This window comes from Calidris pugnax, unplaced genomic scaffold, assembly GCF_001431845.1.
Source record: "Calidris pugnax isolate Ruff unplaced genomic scaffold, ASM143184v1 scaffold41, whole genome shotgun sequence".
NCBI lineage: Eukaryota > Metazoa > Chordata > Aves > Charadriiformes > Scolopacidae > Calidris > Calidris pugnax.
The window spans coordinates 4,046,827-4,069,136 of record NW_015094509.1 but is presented as its reverse complement, the minus strand read 5'-3'; the positions used below and the strand labels follow the sequence as shown (position 1 = coordinate 4,069,136).

At 47.6% G+C, this 22,310-nt stretch overlaps 2 protein-coding genes across 3 annotated transcripts; one reads left to right on the top strand and one right to left on the bottom strand.

The window, feature by feature from the left end:
• Positions 1-47: 47 nt before the first annotated feature.
• Positions 48-11,674, top strand: LOC106902208 (chromosome unknown open reading frame, human C8orf59). Of its 2 annotated transcripts, none has more exons than XM_014965511.1 (3): positions 48-200; positions 9,059-9,175; positions 11,508-11,669. In XM_014965511.1, exons 1-3 carry the CDS (start codon positions 81-83, stop codon positions 11,574-11,576), a joined length of 306 nt encoding a protein of 101 aa, XP_014820997.1. In that variant the 5' UTR covers positions 48-80; the 3' UTR covers positions 11,577-11,669. The 2 variants fall into 2 exon arrangements, with proteins under 2 accessions (XP_014820997.1, XP_014820996.1); XM_014965510.1 differs by lacking the exon at positions 48-200 and adding an exon at positions 1,559-1,711 and having other exon boundaries at positions 11,508-11,674.
• On the bottom strand, positions 11,632-22,279 carry E2F5 (E2F transcription factor 5, p130-binding). Its single transcript, XM_014965508.1, has 8 exons — positions 22,132-22,279; positions 21,296-21,457; positions 20,049-20,092; positions 18,598-18,662; positions 16,443-16,713; positions 15,352-15,552; positions 14,167-14,211; positions 11,632-12,357 (listed from the first exon to the last, which is right to left on the bottom strand). Exons 2-8 carry the CDS (start codon positions 21,316-21,318, stop codon positions 12,248-12,250), a joined length of 759 nt encoding a protein of 252 aa, XP_014820994.1. The 5' UTR covers positions 21,319-21,457; positions 22,132-22,279; the 3' UTR covers positions 11,632-12,247.
• Positions 22,280-22,310: the final 31 nt, after the last annotated feature.

Genomic DNA, 22,310 nt, shown 5'->3' with positions numbered 1-22,310 from the left:
GGGGGGGGGCAGAACTTGGCTGTTCTCCCCGGCGCGGCGCTGTGACGTCATCCGCCGGCGCCACCTCTTCCGCCGCCGCCATGGGGAAGAGCCGGTCGCGGGCGGCGAAGTCGGCGAGTGTCTTCTCCATCGCCCGCAGCGGCGCCGTTAAGGCTAAGGCCAAGGGGAAGGCGCGGCCTGTCACCTCCGGGCTGAAGCAGGTGAGCGGCCCTGGGTGGAGGAGGTAATTCTGCCCGGGAAAGGGCGCGGGGCCTTCCCCTGGCGGAGGGAAGGCCGCAGCCTGGCTGCCTCGCCTGTAGGCCCCACGGCGGGGGCTCTGCCGGGGCCCCCTCACCGGCGGGGGCTCTCCCCGGGCCGCTGTGGCCTTTCCTCCTCATGGGCTTCGTCTTCGGGGCGGGGGGAGCGCTCCGGAGTGAGCGGCTGGAGCGATTTCTGTGGGGAGTGTTTTGGGTACGAAGCCGCGCCGTGGGTGATTTCCACCTGAAAATGCTGTTCGTGGGGCCCATGAGTTGTAAGGGTTTCCGACAACCCAATCGTAATTTTTAATTATTTTGAACTGTTAGAGACCGTCTGGCCCGCGTTTTGTCACAGTGACAGTTCCCCCGCCGGCAGTGGCAGCTGGAAGGAACCCACCTCTGGCTTAAAGCGTGTCCATCAGTGGCCGGGAGTTAATCAGCGCTTTTAGACCTCCCCCAAAGCGTTTCAGCTGTTTTATATTTTTAGTGTTTTTATACTATTCCAGTGTTTTATACCAACCATCTTCAGTGGGTCACCGGGGAGGGGACACACCACCCAAAAAGGGGACACACCACCCAAAAAGGGGACACACCAACCGATTCCCGATGCGTAAACACACGCGGGTTTTATTTTACACACAGGTTTTTGGTTTTTTTTTTCTTATTTTGTTGTTACAAAAAACACTTTAGACACGGATTTTAATCGGGCGTAAGGAGGAACCGCACGAAAATACACGCCAGCGCGTAAATACAGACCCTGATGCCGCTGGGGTTGGGTGACGCCTGAGAACGGGGTGTGCGCTGTCACCGAGCAGCGCTGTGAAGGTGGAATTTCGGGATTTGGCAAAAAAAATTGGGTTTTTTACCCATATTCTACCTCCTCCCTCCGCCCCCCCCCCCCCCCCCCCCACGGCTGTAGAGACGGGGACCCAGAGCCACGGGCACTGAGGTGCTCACACCTCTCTCTCAAGAGCTCTGGGCAAGGAGGAGGCAATTTGGCTCCAAGGAACAAGAAACCTCCCGGGATTCCTCTCAGCGCTGGCACCTCTCTCTGATCCGGTCCCTTCAGGAATGGCCTGGAGCTGCCCAGAGACAGCCCTAGAGATACAAAGGGGGGCTGTCGAGATCTGAAGGGACTGTGGAGATACGTGGGGATGGAAAGGGGAGCTCTCTCTTCTCTGAGCTCACCTGAGACATCTCCCACAGCCTGAACCCTTCATCTTCACACTCTGCTGCTGCCTCTCCTTTCCCAGCCTGGCCATGCTTTCCTTCCCAGGGGGGGGGCAGAACTTGGCTGTTCTCCCCGGCGCGGCGCTGTGACGTCATCCGCCGGCGCCACCTCTTCCGCCGCCGCCATGGGGAAGAGCCGGTCGCGGGCGGCGAAGTCGGCGAGTGTCTTCTCCATCGCCCGCAGCGGCGCCGTTAAGGCTAAGGCCAAGGGGAAGGCGCGGCCTGTCACCTCCGGGCTGAAGCAGGTGAGCGGCCCTGGGTGGAGGAGGTAATTCTGCCCGGGAAAGGGCGCGGGGCCTTCCCCTGGCGGAGGGAAGGCCGCAGCCTGGCTGCCTCGCCTGTAGGCCCCACGGCGGGGGCTCTGCCGGGGCCCCCTCACCGGCGGGGGCTCTCCCCGGGCCGCTGTGGCCTTTCCTCCTCATGGGCTTCGTCTTCGGGGCGGGGGGAGCGCTCCGGAGTGAGCGGCTGGAGCGATTTCTGTGGGGAGTGTTTTGGGTACGAAGCCGCGCCGTGGGTGATTTCCACCTGAAAATGCTGTTCGTGTGTTGGCGTCGTCGTCTTCAGAAAGAAAAGCACAAAGCGTTTATTTGATCATCTGCAAGCGCCCGCCCCATAAGGCTTCAAGCTGTTCTGCTTGAGGGGAGCTCCTTTAGAAAGTAGCTGATAGAATAGAATCATAGAACCAGAGAATTGTCTGGGTTGGAGGGGACATTTATGATGATCGAGTCCAAACCATCCCTAACCGTGTCCTTGAGCACCATGTCTGCCCGGCTTCTAGATACCTCCAGGGATGATGATCCCACCACTTCCTTGGGCAGCCCGTTCCAATGCTTAATAACCCTTTTGGTGAATAAATTTTTCCTAATATCCAATCTGAACCTCCCCTGGTGCAGCTTGAGGCCGTTTCCTCGTGTCCTATTGCCTGTTACTGAGGAGAAGAGCCCGAGCCCCACCTCTCCATCACCTCTTTTCTAGGTAGTTGTAGAGAGCGATAAGGTCTTGCCTCAGCCTCCTCCAGGCTAAATAACCCCAGTTCTCTCAGCCACTTCTCTTAAGACGACTCCTCACCAGCTTCAGTGCCCTTCTCTGGGCTGTCTCCAGTATCTTAATGCTTTTCTTGTCATGAGGGGCCCAAAACTGAACACAGCACTCGAGGTGCAGCCCTCGCCGCTGCCGAGTACAGGATGGCACCTTCTGTATGTCCTGGGAAACAGGGGGAGAAAGATATCGGTTGTTTGGAGGCAGAGTGGCTGGAGCTGCCTGGCAGAAAAGGACCTGGGGGTGTTGGTCGACTGTCGGCTGAACAGGAGCCAGCAGTGTGCCCAGGTGGCCAAGAAGGCCACCAGCATCCTGGCCTGTGTCAGGAGTAGTGTGGCGAGTAGGGCCCGAGAGGTGATGGTCCCCCTGTACTGGGCACTGGTGAGGCCTCACCTTGAGTGCTGTGTCCAGTTTTGGGCCCCCTACCATAAAAAAGACATTGAGGTGCTGGAGCGGGTCCAGAGAAGGGCGACAAAGCTGGTGAGGGGTCTGGAGCACAAGTCTTGTGAGGAGAGGCTGAGGGAGCTGGGGGTGTTCAGCCTGGAGAAGAGGAGGCTGAGGGGAGACCTTCTTGCTCTCTCCAACTCCCTGAAAGGAGGGTGTAGAGAGGTGGGGGTCGGTCTCTTTTCTCAAGTCCCAGGCGACAGGACAAGAGGAAATGGCCTCAAGTTGCGCCAGGGGAGGTTCAGGCTGGATATTAGGAAAAATTTTTTCACTGAAAGGGTTCTCAGGCATTGGGATGGGCTGCCCAGGGAGGTGGTTGAGGCCCCATCCCTGGAGGTGTTCAAAAGACGGGTTGATGTAGTGCTGGGAGGTCTGGTTTAGTGATGATGTTCCTTGTTTGTTGTGTGGGTGTCTATTTTTGTCAGTTAGGTTGACGGTTGGACAAGATGATCTTTAAGGTCCCTTCCAACCTAGAAGATTCTGTGATTCTGTGATTCTGTTTAACGAGCTTACATTAACTAGGGAAGGCTTGCAGCATCCACTGATGGTGTAATTGTGGGTACATCTAACAAAATGGCTTGATCCAAACCACCGGGCACAGATGCTGCAAAGGGGAATCCGGCTCCTTTCCATCATCTCCCTCCCCCCAGCCCCCCTTACCAGGCCGTGGGCTCTGTTCCCACAGCTCGCTGCCTCGGGAGCTCAACAATCCTCGCCACCAATACAAACTAGGGGGTGAGGTATTGGAAAGCAGCCCTGAGGAAAGGGACTTGGGGGTGCTGGTGGAGGAGAAGCTGGACATGAGCAGGCAGTGGGCAGCTGCAGCCCAGAAGGGCAATCCCATCCTGGGCTGCATCAAAAGATGCGTTGCCAGCAGGTCCAGAGAGGGGATTCTGCCACTTTACTCTGCTCTGGTGAGACCTCACCTGGAGTATTGTGTGCAGGTCTGGAGCCCTCAATATAAGAAGGACATGGACCTGATGGAGAGGGTCCAGAGGAGGGCCACGAGGATGATCAGGGGGATGGAGCACCTCTGCTACGAGGACAGGCTGAGGGAGCTGGGGTTGTTCAGCCTGGAGAAGAGGAGGCTCCGGGGAGACCTAATAGCAGCCTTCCAGTACCTGAAGGGGCCTACAGGAAGGCTGGGGAGAGCCTGTTTAGAAAGGCCTGCAGTGACAGGACGAGGGGCAATGGCTTCAAGCTGGAGGGGAACAGATTTAGACTGGAGATGAGGAGAGGGTTCTTCACTGTGAGGGTGGTGGAGCCCTGGAACAGGTTGCCCAGGGAGGTGGTTGAGGCCCCATCCCTGGAGATATTCAAGGAGAGGCTCGATGAGGCCCTGGGCAACCTGGTCTAGGTGGGGGGGTCCCTGCTGACTGCGGGGGGGTCGGACTGGATGACCTTTGGAGGTCCCTTCTGGCCTGGGCAATTCTATGAGTCTATGATTCTATGATTCTATTACATAATGGGTGATTCAACTTGCTAAATCAGCAGCAAAAGCAATTAAAAATGTATTTTTTTGTGTTTTTTCTCTGCTGGGTCGATGAGACGAAAAAACTTAATTAGGAACGTGTTTTGGGGGGGAAGAACCAGAAAGGGTGGAGCCTTTTCTGATCCAGAAGCTGGTTTATTTGTTTCAGATGCCAAGTAAAACCGTGTTGGTGAGACGCAGTGAACAAATCTAAGGGCACCCACTGCCTTATGTTTTACTCTGAATTCCTCTTTCCCCCCTTCTGACGCCTCAGATGGGCTGGGATGCTCCGCAGACCCTTCTGTGAGCTGATTTAACACGGTAAAGCAATGGAAAAGTAAAGCAGCAAGAATTATATCCTGCCTTTTTGGTGTCTGGAGAGCACCACAACGCGGAGGAGGAGGAGGAAGAGAGTGGGTGGTGTGGCTGGGAGCGATGCTGGGGAAGAGGGATGGGAGTATCTAAGGTGAGAGCTTCCCTTTTGGAAGCAGCAAGTCATTATAGAGTATCTCAAACCCTGCCTTCAGCAGGAGCTGTGGGATCTGCTGAGAGTTCAGCTGGTCCCTCTAGTAGGGCATCTGATAACAGAAGGGGAAAGTGAGTGGTGTATTGTTCCCGTTGATTTAGTTGCAGCCCGCTGGGAAAACACCAGTTAAACAGCAGCTCTAAAAAAAAAAAGGCCCTTTGAGATTTTTTCTCCTGGAAGCTAAAGCCACTTGACAAGTTCATCTGGTAGACAGACAGGAACGTAACAAAGTTTGGAAATAAACAAGGAGCCCCAAAACAATTTCATATTGCTGGCATGGCATCTCCACTTAGTCTAGAGGGCTCTGTATAATAAAGGGAGAAACAGGTTTAAAAACATATTCAGTAGCTTATTAGGAGTAAAATTTTATTCTGTGTGTTTGAAGCTGTATTCTTTAATTCATTAAGCCTTTGGGGACTGACTCGTCATTGAGCAGTATTAAGAAAATGCTCAGAGAAGAAAAAATTGTTAAAAATAGGTTTATTCTTTAATAGGTAAAAAGCCCATTGTAACTGTTGAAACATGGAGGAGTCCCAGCAGAGCAGCTGAGGGTATCGGGTGGTAAAAGGACTGGACCCTTGCAGCATCCCTGGTGGTGTGGGTTTGGCCAAATTTACCAAAACCAGCCCGACAGATGGCCCTTCCTCCCAAAAAGAGAAGAGAGGAAGAGATAAGGAGATTTAGAAGTTTAGAATGAACTACGCTATTAATATTAAAATATTAAAAAAAAAAAGGAAAAAAAAATAATGAAATAGATATAATATATACAAAACCTTATGGAGCTCCCAGGATGACAGTCCCCTCACTGGCAGGCACTGGGGAAGTCCCAGCCTGGACTCAGGGATGGATGGGAACTGGGTTCCAGCTCTGGAGTCAGGAACACACGGATGGGGATCAAAGGCAGATGGACAGAGTCCTCTTTGGACATCAGCCATTGCAGGAAGAGAGCTGGCCCTTTGATCCCTCAGCTTTTACAGCGAGCACGGGGCAGGTGGGATGGAACACCCTGTTGGTCAGGTTTGGGTCACCTCTCCTGTCCCCTCCTCCCCAGGGGTGTCACCCCTTCACGTTTTTCCATTTTTTCCAACCCCCTGAAGGGCAAATAACAAAAATTGGCTGCCCTTGGCTGTTAGAGCAGGAAGTACAAGCCAGGGCCTCTCTGTGCACCATCCCTCAGCGTGGAGCACAGACATCACTCGTATCACTGTAGAGAGCAGTTTTCTCTACAATACGCTGTTAATTTCAGAGAGTTAGTGAGGAGTAGCCTGGCCAAGATGTAAAATTACAGAACACAGAATTGCTTCGGTTTTCCTTCAAAGCAGGACACCTGTGAAGCTGGAAAATGATAATAGGCCCCCATGGGAAACCTCAGCTCTTTGTAAATTGCGTTGTCCTCTGTCCCATCCACTCTGGTTTGAGCTGGGGCCGAGTCCGTGTTTCTGGAGACACCATCCAGGTTACAGAATCACAGAATCTTCTAGGTTGGAAGGGACCTTAAAGATCATCTTGTCCAACCATCAACCTAACTGACAAAAATAGACACCCACACAACAAACAAGGAGCATCATCACTAAACCAGACCTCCCAGCACTACATCAACCCGTCTTTTGAACACCTCCAGGGATGGGGCCTCAACCACCTCCCTGGGCAGCCCATTCCAATGGCTGAGAACCCTTTCAGTGAAAAAAATTTTTCCTAATATCCAGCCTGAACCTCCCCTGGCGCAACTTGAGGCCATTTCCTCTTGTCCTGTCGCCTGTGACTTGAGAGAAGAGACCGACCCCCATCTCTCTACACCCTCCTTTCAGGGAGTTGGAGAGAGCAATAAGGTCTCCCCTCAGCCTCCTCTTCTCCAGGCTGAATAACCCCAGCTCCCTCAGCCTCTCCTCATAAGACTTGTGCTCCAGACCCCTCACCAGCTTTGTCGCCCTTCTCTGGACCCGTTATGATGAATTAAAACTATTAATCTGAACGGGCTTGTTTTATCAGGCTCTTGCCACTGCTTTGTTACTCCCGGTTCTCTTGGTCGCTCGCTCAGAGTCAGTGGAGTTGCTGTTAATGTACACGCTCTGAAATGAAGGAAGCTTGGAAACGAGTATGTGTAACAGTTCATGGTTTGCCTCTGCTTCTGTGAACTGCTGAGAGGTGAATTACAGGGGTGGCCTTTGGAGCAGCAGCAGCTATCCTGAAATTTGGGGTTGCCTGAAGAAGTGTGAGAGTGCTTCTGGGCCATTTGCAATGGAACATGCCATTATCTGGCTACCCTCCTCTTCCAAACCTGGTGCTTCAGAAGCTACAGGTTCTGGGGCTGCAATCAGCTGAATTGGAATTTGTGCAGTGGTGAAAGAGTTGATGGCCCCATGTATCCAGCCTGCTCCTCTACGAGGAGCATGGGATCTGCTGGATCAAGCACTGGCTGACTGGAAGGTCCCAAAGAGTGGTGCTCAATGGAATCAAATCCAGCTGGCGGCCGGTCACTAGTGGTGTGCCTCAGGGCTCAGTGCTAGGACCATTTCTCTTTAATGTCTTTATTGATGATCTCAATAAGGACATAGGGTGTATCATCAGCACGTTCACAGATGACATCAAGTTAAGCAGGAGTGTTGATTCCCAGGAGGATAGGGAAGCCCTACAGAGGGACCTAGATAGATTGGATCACTGGGCCAACATCAATGGTATGAGTTTCAACAAGGGCAAGTGCCAGGTCCTGCACTTGGGCCACGACAACCCCCTGCAGCGCTACAGGCTGGGGGAAGTGTGGCTGGAGCTGCCTGGAGGAAAGAGACCTGGGGGTTCTAGTTGACAAACGGCTGAATATGAGCCGGCGTGTGCCCAGGGGGGCAAGAAAGCCAATGGCATCCTGGCTTGTATCAAAAATAGTGTGACCAGCAGAAGTAGGGAGGTGATTGTGCCCCTGTACTCAGCACTGGTGAGGCCACACCTCGAGTGTTGTGTCCAGTTTTGGGCACCTCAATCCAAGAGAGATCTGGAGGTGCTGGAGCGAGTGCAGAGGAGGGCAACGGAGCTGGTGAGGGGGCTGGAAAACAAATCGTGTGAGGAGCGGCTGAGGGAGTTGGGGCTGTTTAGTTTGAGGAAGAGGAGGCTGAGGGGAGACCTCATCACTCTCTACAACTTCGTGAAAGGACACTGTAGAGAGGTTGGTGCTGGTCTCTTCTCACAGGTAATTAGTGACAGAACGAGAGGGAACGGCTTCAAGCTCCAACAGGGGAGGTTTAGATTGAACATTAGGAAGGAATTTTTCACCGAAAGAGTGGTCGGGCATTGGAACAGGCTGCCCAGGGAGGGGGTGGAGTCACCATCCCTGGCTGTGTTTAAGGGATGTTTAGATGCAGTGCTGAGGGACATGGTGTAGGGGAGGACTTTGTAGAGTAGGGGAGATGGTTGGACTCGATGATCCCAAGGGTCTCTTCCAACCTCAATGATTCTATGATTCTACGACAGATCATTGTCCCCAGAGCACAGCACGTGTCTGGATCTTAGTTCTTCTTCCCCTTTGGAAGCAAGCACTGTTGCTGAAGTAACTTAGGAAGGCAGACTTGGGCTGGTGAGTGAGGCTGAGGTGTCCAGGGACCAGAAACACATCTTGGTTTGCTACAGCCATAGAAATTTCTTTAAAATCCCATAGCAAAATCTGATAGACATCATTGGCCAGACCTACACTCTGAACAAGTAGAAACACAAGGTGTGATGCTGAAAGGCAAACTACTGGAAGAAATTCAAAATGGTAAGATCATCTCCAAGTGAAGGAAGAAGCCCCTCCTGGAAATCCACACCACGTAAGAGAAGCTGAGGGTGGCAGAGCAGAACCTGTCCACAGGCTGGCTCTTCTTTTCTCTGTTTTCTGTTCCTATGGGCTCCCTCTCCCAATAGAACAAGTTTAACTGCTCTCATAATTTTCAATTTATTAGAACATTAGTAGTACATGAACTAGTTGATGCAATTAAGCAACAGCTAAATTCAAGTTTAAAAGCAATTTTGGGAGATGCACATAACGCTGGCTGTATAACAGTGGTACAAAAATGGTGCAATTTCACATGCTAATGGAATTTCAGTTAAACATACCAAAGTGTGTGCTTTTTTTTCCCCTCCCAGATAAACATTAGGAATGCTGAGAAGGTTAGCACGATAAATAAAGCGTTTGCTGAAATTCAGAAAGAAGTCCAGCAGCTGTCCAAAGGCACTGCAGCACAGCCTCAGAAGAGTCATCAGGTAATTTCCCTTCGTAACAATCCGAGGAGGTAAATAAAAGGAAAATGCATGTTCAGAGCATTATATTCTGGCTCTGAGCCTGCAGGCAATCCGTGCAGTTGCTTTAAAGCTATGAACCCAGCTTTATTCATTTCAGTCGTGTAGTAATGCTGAAATCTGCTCAGCATATTAAAGCTATAATATATAGCTCTCTCTATATATATAGTATCACCAAGTTTGCGGACGATACCAAGCTGTGTGGTGTTGTCAATACACCAGAGGGACGGGATGTCATCCAAAAGGACCTGGACAGGCTGGAGAGGTGGGCCCAGGTGAACCTCATGAGGTTCAACAAGAGCAAATGCAAGGTTCTGCACCTGGGCCGGAACAATCCTCCCCATCAGTACAGACTGGGGGGTGAGGTATTGGAAAGCAGCCCTGAGGAAAGGGACTTGGGGGTGCTGGTGGAGGAGAAGCTGGACATGAGCAGGCAGTGGGCAGCTGCAGCCCAGAAGGCCAATCCCATCCTGGGCTGCATCAAAAGATGCGTTGCCAGCAGGTCCAGAGAGGGGATTCTGCCACTTTACTCTGCTCTGGTGAGACCTCACCTGGAGTATTGTGTGCAGGTCTGGAGCCCTCAATATAAGAAGGACATGGACCTGATGGAGAGGGTCCAGAGGAGGGCCACAAGGATGATCAGGGGGATGGAGCACCTCTGCTACGAGGACAGGCTGAGGGAGCTGGGGTTGTTCAGCCTGGAGAAGAGGAGGCTCCGGGGAGACCTAATAGCAGCCTTCCAGTACCTGAAGGGTCCTACAGGAAGGCTGGGGAGAACCTGTTTAGAAAGGCCTGCAGTGACAGGACGAGGGGCAATGGCTTCAAGCTGGAGGGGAACAGATTTAGACTGGAGATGAGGAGAGGGTTCTTCACTGTGAGGGTGGTGGAGCACTGGAACAGGTTGCCCAGGGAGGTGGTTGAGGCCCCTTCCCTGGAGATATTCAAGGAGAGGCTCGACGAGGCCCTGGGCAACCTGGTCTAGTTGGGGGTGTCCCTGCTGACTGCGGGGGGGTCGGACTAGATGAGCTTTGGAGGTCCCTTCCGGCCTGGGCAATTCTATGAGTCTATGATTCTATTCTATATAACTACTGAAGTCATGAGAGAAGAGGGTGGACAACCCAATCCAGAGCATCCTTCCAAAACATATTTTTAAATTATGTTCTAGCTGGTCTTTAATTGATTTTTTTTTTGAAAGTTAATTCCAGCTCCAGACACTTGGTTTGAGACTTGCGCGCAAGGTGAATATACAGAAAGTCAAGCTGAACCTTGCTGTTCCCTACCCGAAGCACCCCATAGTGCTTTGAACCAAACAGCTCCCTCTCTTTCTGTTCCTGAATCCTAAAACAACTCCATATTCCCTCATCAGAAGTACCAACAACTGAAACAGCAGTTTCTGTACTCGAGCTTTTGCCTGGAGCACTTCAGAGTTCAGGACAGCGTTTCACTTGTCTTCCTTTGCCTACTTTACTAAACAGGGCTACATGCAGTTTTGAGCAAGACAATTTAATTGCAGACAAGCTCCTCTGTAAAACTGTACATAAATCCATCCTGGCTGTTGGGGGAAGCAGAGGGAGGTGGGAGAAGTGGACCTGGGGTTGTTCAGCCTGGAGAAGAGAAGGCTCCAGGGAGACCTTATAGCGGCCTTTCAATACCTGAAGGGTGCCTATAGAAGAGCTGGAGAAGGACTCTTTGCCAGGAGGTGTAGCGACAGGACAAGGGGAAACGGTTTTAAATTGGAAGAAAAAAGATTCAGATTAGGTATCAGGAAGAAATTTTTTGCTGTGAGGGTGGTGAGACACTGGAAGAGGTTGCCCAGAGAAGCTGTGGCTGCCCCATCCCTGGAGGGGTTCAAGGCCAGGCTGGATGGGGCTTGGAGCAACCTGGGCTGGTGGGAGGTGTCCCTGCCCAGGGCAGGGGGTTGGAACTGGATGATCTTTGAGGTTCCTTCCAACCCAAACCATTCTATGGTTCTGAGTTGAGCTTTATTTACTGTGCCTGGGGTGCTGGAGTTTCTCTGGGGCTGGGAGCAACAGAACAAGAGGCTGAGGGGAAAATAAAACATTATGTGATGTTACTGGCATGATGCTTTGTCTTTCTTCTGCAGCATAAAGGTTACTCATCTATCAAAGTTTAGTGAATCCTGTAACCCCCCAAATTATCAAACTGTGACTGCAAAATTAGCCTAAATTAAATATATAACGACAAACTAACCTTTGTTCATTGTTGGGGTTTTTTTTTCAAGCAGAGTAAAAAGATCCTGCTGCCTACTTAAAACTGTAACTCCTTTTTTCTTCAGGTTTCCACCCATCTGCAAGAGGAACCAGCAAACGTGGATGCTGCCACAAGCCTGCTAGCTCAGTTGTAACCCATAATGGACAATAAAAGGACTGCAAGAAATGGAGATCAAAACCACTGATGGCTTTGTTTGTACAATTTTATTAAAAAAATCTTGTTAATATACAAGTATTGGCACACTTTAATACAAACTACAAACAGACCTTTCCTATCACCTAGGAAAGTGGAATGTCAGAAGTCAGTGTGAGAAACTTAAAGTGCTAAAACAGAAGGCACTTCACAAAATTGGTTCACTGAAACAATTTAGAGTAACTTGAGTTGATATCCTTCACTTTTCAGCTTGGCAGTGAAAGCTTCAAAATTGATTAAAAGGTTAAAAAAAAATAGAAAGCTTCTTGGCAGTAAAGCTTCAAAGAAAACGCTGTTAACTGTGAGCAAGAAGCCTAATCATTTTTTTTTAAAAATGATGAAGAGGCTATAAAGCATTTTTACTTTTCTTACTAAAGAAAACTCCAAATAGATCACACAGAGGATAATCAGGTGAAAAATCGTGCCAGAATTTTTGATAAAAGCCCTTTTTTTTTCTGGTTGTTGAATTTGTTTTGTGAAGTAAAGGAAGCAAAAGGAAATACACTCCCAGAGTCAGTGAACTAAGAAGTTATACATTCATTATTCAAATACTTAGGTTATGAAGAAGTCTAGAATGTTAGAGGTAGATAAGTAGTCCGGTTGACACAATTTCTAATAATTTAGTATCTGCACATCAAAGAGATCACAGACTCCTTCATTATCATCCAGGTTAAAGTTGTAGTCATCTCCGGGAGTAGGAGAGAGTCGTAAGAGAGGAAAAACTGTAAAGCAGGAATAGTTTAGTTTCAATTAAAACACTTCTGGAATATCAGCCCTATCTCATAACGTTTGTCATCACAAGCATCAGGGTTAGTCTTAATAATTAAAACAGTCTTGATAATCTGACAAGCATGCAAGAATACACACTGTGAATACCCTTCAAACTAAGGCAGTGAGTGACATGGCTACATTTGAGGTGAATTTGCTGGAATGGAGTGATAGCTGGGGAATAGCTACTTAATTTCTCCTTCTGCAGCGGAGGAGCTCCTGAGCAGCTTTTGAAACTTTCATCAGAAAGCCATTGTTTATATTTGTATTCCTTTGTCATCACAGAATCTTCTAGGTTGGAAGGGACCTTAAAGATCATCTTGTCCAACCGTCAACCTAACTGACAAAAACAGACACCCACACAACAAACAAGGAGCATCATCACTAAACCATACCTCCCAGCACTACATCAACCCGGCTTTTGAACACCTCCAGGGATGGTGCCTCAACCACCTCCCTGGGCAGCCCATTCCAATGGCTGAGAACCCTTTTGGTGAAAAAATTTTTCCTAATATCCAGCCTGAACCTCCCCTGGCACAACTTGAGGCCATTTCCTCTTGTCCTGTCGCCTGTGACTTGAGAAAAGAGACCGACCCCCACCTCTCTGCACCCTCCTTTCAGGGAGTTGTAGAGAGCAATAAGGTCTCCCCTCAGCCTCCTCTTCTCCAGGCTGAACACCCCCAGCTCCCTCAGCCTCTCCTCATAAGACTTGTGCTCCAGACCCCTCACCAGCTTTGTTGCCCTTCTCTGGACCCGCTCCAGCACCTCAATGTCTTTTTTATGGTAGGGGGCCCAAAACTGGACACAGCCCTCGAGGTGCGGCCTCACCAGTGCCTTGTTACAGTCTTGTTACTGTCTTGTTACAGTATTGCAGAGATCAGCCTTCAAATATTTATCATTTTAAGTGAGGAAGTTACCAGTTATCCCTATTTTACGGCTGAAGGAGGCTAGCAGTTCCTCTGTCACCGCATTCCAAGCCATCCTTTGGGGAGGCGACACAAGAAGCCTCAGCCCTCAGGCTGTGCTTCAGGAGCAGTGACCCAGTGCAGGTGAGCTGGGCCTGCTGTACCTGCTCTAAAAGCAGAAACCATTGCCATTTTAGCCATTTTACCACAGCTGGCCAGGTATCAGTCTGCATGCAGGCTGCGAAATATATTCTGAAGGGTTTACTCAAAGGAGTAAACCTTTCCTGGAGGTATTTAAGAAACGTGTAGACATGGTTCTTCAGGGCACGCTCTAGTGCCCAAGATTACTGGTTTATGGTGGGGTGCTGTGTGGGTGGGTGATGGTTTTTGGTTTGGTGGTTGTTGTTGTTGTGTGTTTAGGTGGTGGGTGGTGGTTTGTGTTTTTTGTGGTTTTTTTGTGGTTGGACTCGATGATCTCTGAGGTCCCTTCCAACCACTATGATTCTGTGATTCTGTGAAAGCTCCTGCAGGAAGCCTGAGGCAGAATTAAACCAGATATATATATTTTTTTAAGGCAGCACTCTAGTCATCAGCCTTTTCTCTGTTCCTGAATAAAGGGCTGGTGGGTTACTCATGCATGTAAGTGCTTGCTGGATTAAGGCTTTCGTATTTTGATTGTTAAATGAAAACTGTTGCAAGGAATGGAAAGGGGAGCAAAGACAAGAAGGACAAAGATAGAGGAGGCAGCACAGGGTAAAGAAGTAGTTTCATACTGACTCTTGGCAGCAGTTAACAGTTCACACAAAACCCATGCTGCTACTTGTGATTGTTGGAAAAGTAAAGAGGCTAAATACTTACCGTCAGAAGACATGAGCTCATCAATGATATCCCCACTGATGTTTCCTGTGAAAGACAGGAGTGTGTGTTTGTGGAAGTCAACACACACTCTCCACATCAAAACACAGAATTGCACAGTACAGCGTGGCTGGGGCGGTGTCGGAGCTACGGCGACACCGTGCCGTGGATACACAAAGGACACTCATCTTTGCATCCCTCCGTTTCCCCCAATATATTTCTCCCTTACAACCCTGAAGCCATGTACAGTACGGAGCTTATTTGGTGGCCAAGAAAGGTATTTTGTTCAAAATGAGTTTGCTACTCAGAGCTGGTTCGGTGGCTTCGCTACGAGATGAGCAAAGGCTGGTACCTGAAGGAGGTAGTACCTGAAGGGGCTCCAGGAGAGATGGGGAGGGACTCTTACCAGGGAGTGGAGCTATAGGATGAGGGGTAATGGTTTTAAACTGAAAGAGGGGAGATTTAGATGAGATACCAGAAAGAAATTCTTCACTGTGAGGGTGGTGAGACACTGGAACAGGTTGCCCAGAGAAGCTGTGGCTGCCCCATCCCTGGAGGGGTTCAAGGCCAGGCTGGATGGGGCTTGGAGCAACCTGGTCTGGTAGGAGGTGTCCCTGCCCATGGCAGGGGGGCTGGAACTCGATGATCTTCAAGGTCCCTTCCAACTCTGACCATTCTATGATTCTGTGATTTCCTCTGTGGTGAAAGTGCTCCTCTTCCCCTCCGTGTAACTCATGGGTAGCTTGGTCACAAAGAAGGGCTCAGGAAACTAATGAAACCATTTCACAGAATCACAGAATCTTCTAGGTTGGAAGGGACCTTAAAGACCATCTTGTCCAACCGCCAACCTCACTGACAAAAATAGACACCCACACAACAAACAAGGAGCATCATCACTAAACCAGACCTCCCAGCACTACATCAACCCGTCTTTTGAACACCTCCAGGGATGGTGCCTCAACCCCCTCCCTGGGCAGCCCATTCCAAGGGCTGAGAACCCTTTCAGTGAAAAAATTTTTCCTAATATCCAGCCTGAACCTCCCCTGGCGCAACTTGAGGCCATTTGCTCTAGTCCTTTCGCCTGTGACTTGAGAAAAGAGACCGACCCCCACCTCTCTACACCCTCCTTTCAGAGAGTTGGAGAGAGCAATAAGGTCTCCCCTTTCAACAGTAACCACTTCTTCCTACCTGTGGGCTCCTCCATCTTGGCTCCGTCGAATGAGTTGGGCTTGAGGATAGAGTTGACATCCAGGGGCAGCAGGCCCTGGTAGTCAGTTGAGCTGGCTGTTCCGTGGGGGACATCCCCCGGGAGGCTGGGGTACAGCTCCGACCCCGCAAGGCTGGAGTAAGGAGCTGCTGGGGTCCTGCTCTCCTGCTGCTCGCTGCCCTCTACGAGGAGAGAAAGGCAGGGTATAAATTCTGTTACAGAAAAAGGGAAGGCAAAAGGCCTGCACTCGGCTGTGTCCTGCGAGGAGAACACGGCCAGTGTCTGGGATGAGGTGAGAAGAGTCTCCCTCTTCCAAAGTCACCGGCACAGTTTATTCAGGACCCCTCAGAAACGCAGTTTGCAACACCGGCAGCATTTTCTTAAGTCTTTTCGTATTACCCTACTATTATTATGGAAAAAAACCCAATACCTGATATTCAGGCAGTCCCTCACTGTGACTGTGTGGAAGGAGGTAAGTGACCTCGTGGCACAAGATGTGGAACTGGTTCCTGTCTCATTAAAAGGAACAGTTCCAATCATACACTCCTTCAGAGGGAGGCAATTCCCTTCCATACTGCTTTCTGGAGAAGCACCTCAGAATAATTAACAGGATCACATCCAACACCTGCTCGGTATGAGATGATGAACTGAAAGGGAAGAATCTGTTCCACCAGACAGACAGAACAGGAGGAGGCTTTTCTGCAACCTCCCGAGAGCTGTCAGCAAGCCCTTGGGGTAGTTTCTTAACAGAGAGATGCTACGCTAGAGGAACGATGAAGAATTTCTAAATCTACCACTTTTTCACTGACTGACTCTGGAGACCATCTAGTCCAACCCCCTGCCAGAGCAGGTCCACCCAGAGCAGGTTGCACAGATACGTGTCAAGGTGGGTTTGAATGTCTCCAGAGAAGGAGACTCCACCACCTCCCTGGGCAGCCCCTTCCAGGGCTCTGCCACCCTCAAAGTGACGAAGTTCCTCCTCATGTTGAGGTGGAACTTCTAACAGTTTCTTCTTTCCCTCCAGTTCCCTTCCTCCCTTTTCCATCTGAGGTAGGAAAAACCCTGGCCCCACCTGAGGGAGCGTCTGCGACTGGTGTTTGTGGTAACTCTTGTCCTTGGTTCAGCTCTGGTGGGTGCTCTGGTGGGTTCTGAGGAGCTGTGGAAGGTTTCAGGGGTGTCGCTGGAGCTGCAGGTTGAGTTGGGGGCTGTGCGAGGTCATCGGGCGGAGGAACTGGAAACACCATGGGCTTGGAGGAGTTTGATTCTTTATTTATAAGCAGCACATGGATAGGTCCTGAACTACTTTTAAGATTGATCTGGTATTTCTTCTGTCCATTCTGTCCCTGTAAAGGTTGGTACAGTATAAAAACTACCGTTCCTTCAGGACTTGGAACTTTACAAAATGCAACAGTAACTGCAGAGAGTTATTTCCCCAAAAGTAATGAAGGTGTTTGAACAGAATTCTCAAACTGATGCAGAGGATAAATACAGTGCTCTTGTAGTTAGATCACTAGGAAGAGCTGAGAATTGGCATAAAATTATTAAATGATACTCAGGAAACAATATTCAAAACAAATACATGTGATCTAATTGAAAAACAAACAAACAAACAAATAAACCCAACGCAAAGCCAACAACAGATTACAAACCTGTAATGTATTTACCTGACCAGAGCATAGTTCTGGAAGACACAAATATACAATTCTTTGAAGTGCTTAACTAAATCTTGAATTCAAGTTACATAAGACTTATAGCAGCGCTACATCTTACCAATAACAGCAACGATAAATAATGATTTCTCTACATTTAAGTCCCTCCTTTTAAACAGAGCTTCAGAATGATCCTGGTTGGGACTGAGCATCCTAAACCAGCTGAATATCTCACCCAGACTGAGCGAACACAGGACCACAAATTAGTAAAAACAATTTCTTAGCAGATTTGCCAGGCCTTCTTTTAGCAAGTTACTTAAACAACACAGCTAGGACCAGCTTCCCATGAGAAAAGAAGCCTCAGTTGAAGGGGATAAAACAAATCCCCATGTGCTGGGAGGGCTGGCACCCATCTGTGGATCTGCAAAATCATCGTGTTCTCCAGTAAGATCAATAATCAGTGATGGATTTCCTTTTTTTTTTTTTTTTTTAAAAAAAAAAGAATGATATCAGGGAAGTTGTGGCTGCCCCATCCCTGGAGGGGTTCAAGGCCAGGCTGGATGGGACATTGAGCAACCTGGTCTGGTAGGAGGTGTCCCTGCCCAGGGCAGGGGGGTTGGAACTTGATGATCTTTGAGGTCCCTTCCAACCCAAACCATTCTATGATTCTATGAAGGGAACCAAACCTAAAACATCCAATTTGACTTTAGCAATGAAGATTAAGATCAGGTGTTTTAGGCTTTGCCAAAAAGCCAGAAAGACCCCAACATCAGAGGTGCTAACTCTGGTCCCACGGAGGACCTTACCATTGCCTGAACTGGTTTCAGCAGAGGTGGCCAAAGAGCATCCCTGGGGTCGGCTTCATGGTTTTAGCTTTGGATGCTCCCGTGATGTCAGACTGTGCTCAGCCTCACTAAAAATAGCTTGTGAGACTTCTCAGGTGCATTTCACCCTTCTACAAGCACAGTGGCTATCATGCTTCATACAATACTCTCTCCCAACTAAATAAGCCCTAATTAAAACAGAGGACTGCAACAACAACAACAAATTAGGTAAGTAATGTGGCCTTCTACTGTAATCCTGCCTGTTTAAGCCTTCTGGCTAAAGCAAGACAGCAGTTTGGGTTTCTCTACCCACTCTAGTACCATGGTATTGAATATAAACTAAATCTGAACTAACCCTACAATGAAACCAAGAAGGCTTTTTCATATGAGATCTCATCTACCAATACAATAGAGAAAAATTTAGCACACAGAAGTAGCCGTTGACAAGTTCTAAAGGGAATTCATGACAATTATGCTTAATTTGGAAAGCTGCAACATTTAATAGCAAGAAAGAAGAAGAGAGGGCAAAGAAACCCAATATATCTTGTTTTTAATAGAAGACATGGTTACCATATCCAGGTATCCAAATATACTTTTTCCCACCCGTCCCTTTCATTCTCAACTGCCAGCATCCCAATTTTTAAATTTTTTTCCCCACTCATGCACAACTAGAGAGAAATCCTCTGCTCTGATGCAGCTCATCTGTTCCACTGTCCCTCTAGAACACTTAGTTAAACAAGAAACCAGTACATACCATTTCGGGTATAGGTACTTCTAACTGTGTACCACAAGGTGCTTGAATTGCTAGAAGTGTGTCCCCTGGTTAAACAGCAATTTTTGAGAAAGTGTTAAGTGTGCATATTTTTCTGAAGTCTTGCATGGTATCCACTCAGATGAGATGTGGTGATTCTCTAAGGCCACTTAAAATATTATGGAATTCTAGCATAAATAATGCGGCAGTACTTGCCTAGTCCTTGTAAAATCCAAGTATATCACATCACACAAATCACACAATTCCAATACTTACACCATAGTTGCAAGAACCTTTTCTTGTAGCAATGCAATATTTACCACTTCATTCACCTGTTTGTTACCCTCCTCCAGATCTTCTACTTGTATACGTAACATGAGATTCCAAAGTATTTTTTAAACTAGTTTCTTTTTCAGCTAAAACAGCTCTCTGGTCCAGCTCACCTTTAAATAGGGTGGTAGAATGGAGAGATTTAACAGGGGAAGGAAGAAAAGGTCTTCACAACCATCTTCAGTGCCAGCACTTGCCAGTGTCTAAGCTCACAGCTCCTGCAGCACGTACAGCTGGGATGTAACACCAACTATCAAACCCACCTGATGGATTATGCACACTAAGATGTATTGGGTAAAGTCAGGAGATGACAATTACATCAACAGCACCTGCACATCATTCCCCCTTTGTCTGTAACTTGGAATAATGTTTTCCTTTCTCTGCCTCCCAAGAGACACTTACACAAAGTACTATGTGACTGGCACACTAGGTGCCTCCACGTTTTGTAATGACTTTCTTTAGTAATAGCTCATTCTTGCTAAACTCTGCAGTAGCTGTCTAATTTTGCACTTTTATTCCAAACCAAACACAAGCTTCCTTTGTGCCAAAGAAAGGATGTTTTTGAGCCACGGGCTGAACAACAATCTTTCCGTGGGTGCCCCAGGATCAGGAAAGAATGTCAAGGGAATTAATTCTTGGCAATTTCTTCAAACCTCCTGTTCAGAAGGAATCCTTTTGATTTAGTACCAACGGCCCATCTTTGAACTTCAGCCGGGCTTATTTATATAGCACCATCAGGAGCTCCCTCTGGCTGCAGCTGCCACCAGAAGGTTTTAGGAAATCTGGACCTGCTGGGCCTTTCTGCTGGGTTGGACCAACGTTCCCCTATCCCTGGTTCTGTTAACAGCCTGAGGAAACTTGCTGCTAAGCATGGATACAGAAGGAGACATCCAAAACCAGTACTGAGCTTCTGTTCTGTACAATCTGTGACTACGACTAGAAAATGCCAGAACTTGCTTGTCATGAACTTCATCAGAGACATCTACTTACTCCTGATCACTGCTGGATACTTCTAAATTCAAAATACTCACAGGGAAAAAGCACGGTTAGTTAGCAAGTTAAGTTTTCAAGAGGAAGATCAGGAAATTCCTCACTTGAAGAAATACAGCCTCGCAGGAACTTACCGTTGAAGCAGCTGCAGATATCTTCATGGGTGACATATGAAAATGTAATTTATGTCAAGGAACATTTTTTTCTTAAAGCAACATGAAACTGGTATTTGTTGCCCTTTAAAAGAGGTTTCTCCAAACTGATCCTAAACTATAGACTTACTGCTGTTACTCAGAGGTGTAATCAAGGCATGATTTTTGGCTTTCAGAATGGCCAGTTAAAAATAGCGGAGTTCTGTCTTTTAAAGAACAAAAAATATCTATTTCTGTGAAGAAAATACAAAAAGAAAAAAGTTGCACAGCTTGAATGGTATTATTCTAAAAAGGGAGAACATGTAAAATCTTGTTTTGAAGAATACCATTTACCTCACTAACTTGACACCACAGAATTCCAAGATGTTATCAGAACTTCCCAGAGTCCCACAAAAATACTGCCAGAGGGGACTTGAGAGTTCATCTGCCATCCCCTTCCCCTGCCTCAGGGCAGGATCAACTGGTAAGGCCTTCCAGACAGAGGTTTGCTTCCCCTCTTTTGGAAAACCTCCAGTGAAGGATATTCCACCACCTCCCTGGGGCATCAATCCCAGTGCTAGCTCTCCCAAAGGAACGTTTCTCCTCATGTCCTTTCTGTGAGATCCATTTTATGGGGAGTTTCTCTAAAGCAACAGCAAGCAGTTTTTATCTACTTATCCCTGGTACTATAGATAAGAAGGGGACTTTTCTGCCCTGAATCTCAGATGTCTATTTTGCTCAACATCTTAAACACAGGGTTACAAGTGGTGCAGCAGGAACTCTCTGCTCACACAGTATTTACACGCAGGGTATTATTCCAGTTCCAAACCCAACAAGCTTCAGGACAGCATCAACTCAATTTATTCTCTGGGTGACAGCTAAGTTTTTTCAAGAGAAGGAGGCAACACAAAAAAAAAAAAAAAAGATTCATGTAAAGTACTGCCAAGAAAGTATAGATTTAAGTGCTGTAAAGCAAAACAATTAATTTAAAATAAGACATCAGGATTATACCATGGACTTGAAAATTACTGCCATATATATATGTCAAATTATTTTCAGATTAACAATCATACGGTCACAGAGGTTAAAAAGTAATGTAAATAAGATCTATATTTTCTTTCTTTTTGAACCAAAAATAGATAACAGTATTTGCCTTTCCTTGCTTTAGGTTATGCTTTACCCATTACCTAAACTTTAAGGGTTGCTTTAATCCTAGTTCCAAGATGTACACGGTTCATTTCAAAGGATATTGGTGGTTTGTGGAATCATCCATTACATTCTTGATGCTTTGCTGAAGCCACAGTTTCTGCTGATCCAGTTCCTTTTCTTTTAGCTCTAGATCTTCAATTTCAGCTTCCAGATACCTCAGCCTGTCTATGACTTCTTTTGTATTGCAGCCAGCACCTACTCCTCTTAAAAAGGCATAAGCATTCATGAAACCACAAGAAGTGGAGATCTGACACACACACAAAGATCATTTCTTAAGACTATTCTCGACATTTTTTAAATCTACCTATATTTAATATGAAGGAAATAAGTGTTTACCTTCCCAGCAGTGTTTAACAGAAAAATGAAAATTCTTAAACTCAAATCAAATTGAAAATTTCCCTTCACCTATTTTCATTTGGAAGGTAGCTTTTTCTGCGTTGGAGCTGCTTTGCAGGTCCTTTCTCCTTCCCCTCTAACGCTCAGCTTGAGCTTTTACCTTCAGCAACCCAAGAGAAAATAGGCATAGACTTCTGGAAGGTAGGTGGGTGGAGACACCATGTCCCAATACCCTTCCCAGATTCATCTAGAGTAAATTTTTCAAGTACAAGTGCTAATTATATACAAGTGCTTAATATATAGCAGTGTTAGATATCTGTGTTTCTCTCCTGTATGCTTTAACCTTGATTTTATGTATCAAAGATGCAAGTTAAAGGGAAGACAGATTAAGTTCATTTGCAACTTCACTGTGATTCTAAAATGTCACGTTGCTCATTGATAAGCACAAAATTACAGTGTCATATCTAGTCAGGAGAAGTGGAAAGAGGCAATTTTTGTTGCTTTCAAGCACATAAAAATTTGCAGAACTGACAAGGCTTACTTCCACTGAATGCTGTTTTTTGACTTCTTCTCAATGAGATCAATTCCCTCCAAAACGTTGGTGATATCATAGATCCTTCTCTTCTGCCTCACAGCAAGGGTATCAGCAGCCTGTCAAGAGAATAACAAGGAGTATCACTGAATGATATAGGGTTGGAAGGGACCTCTGGAGATCATCTA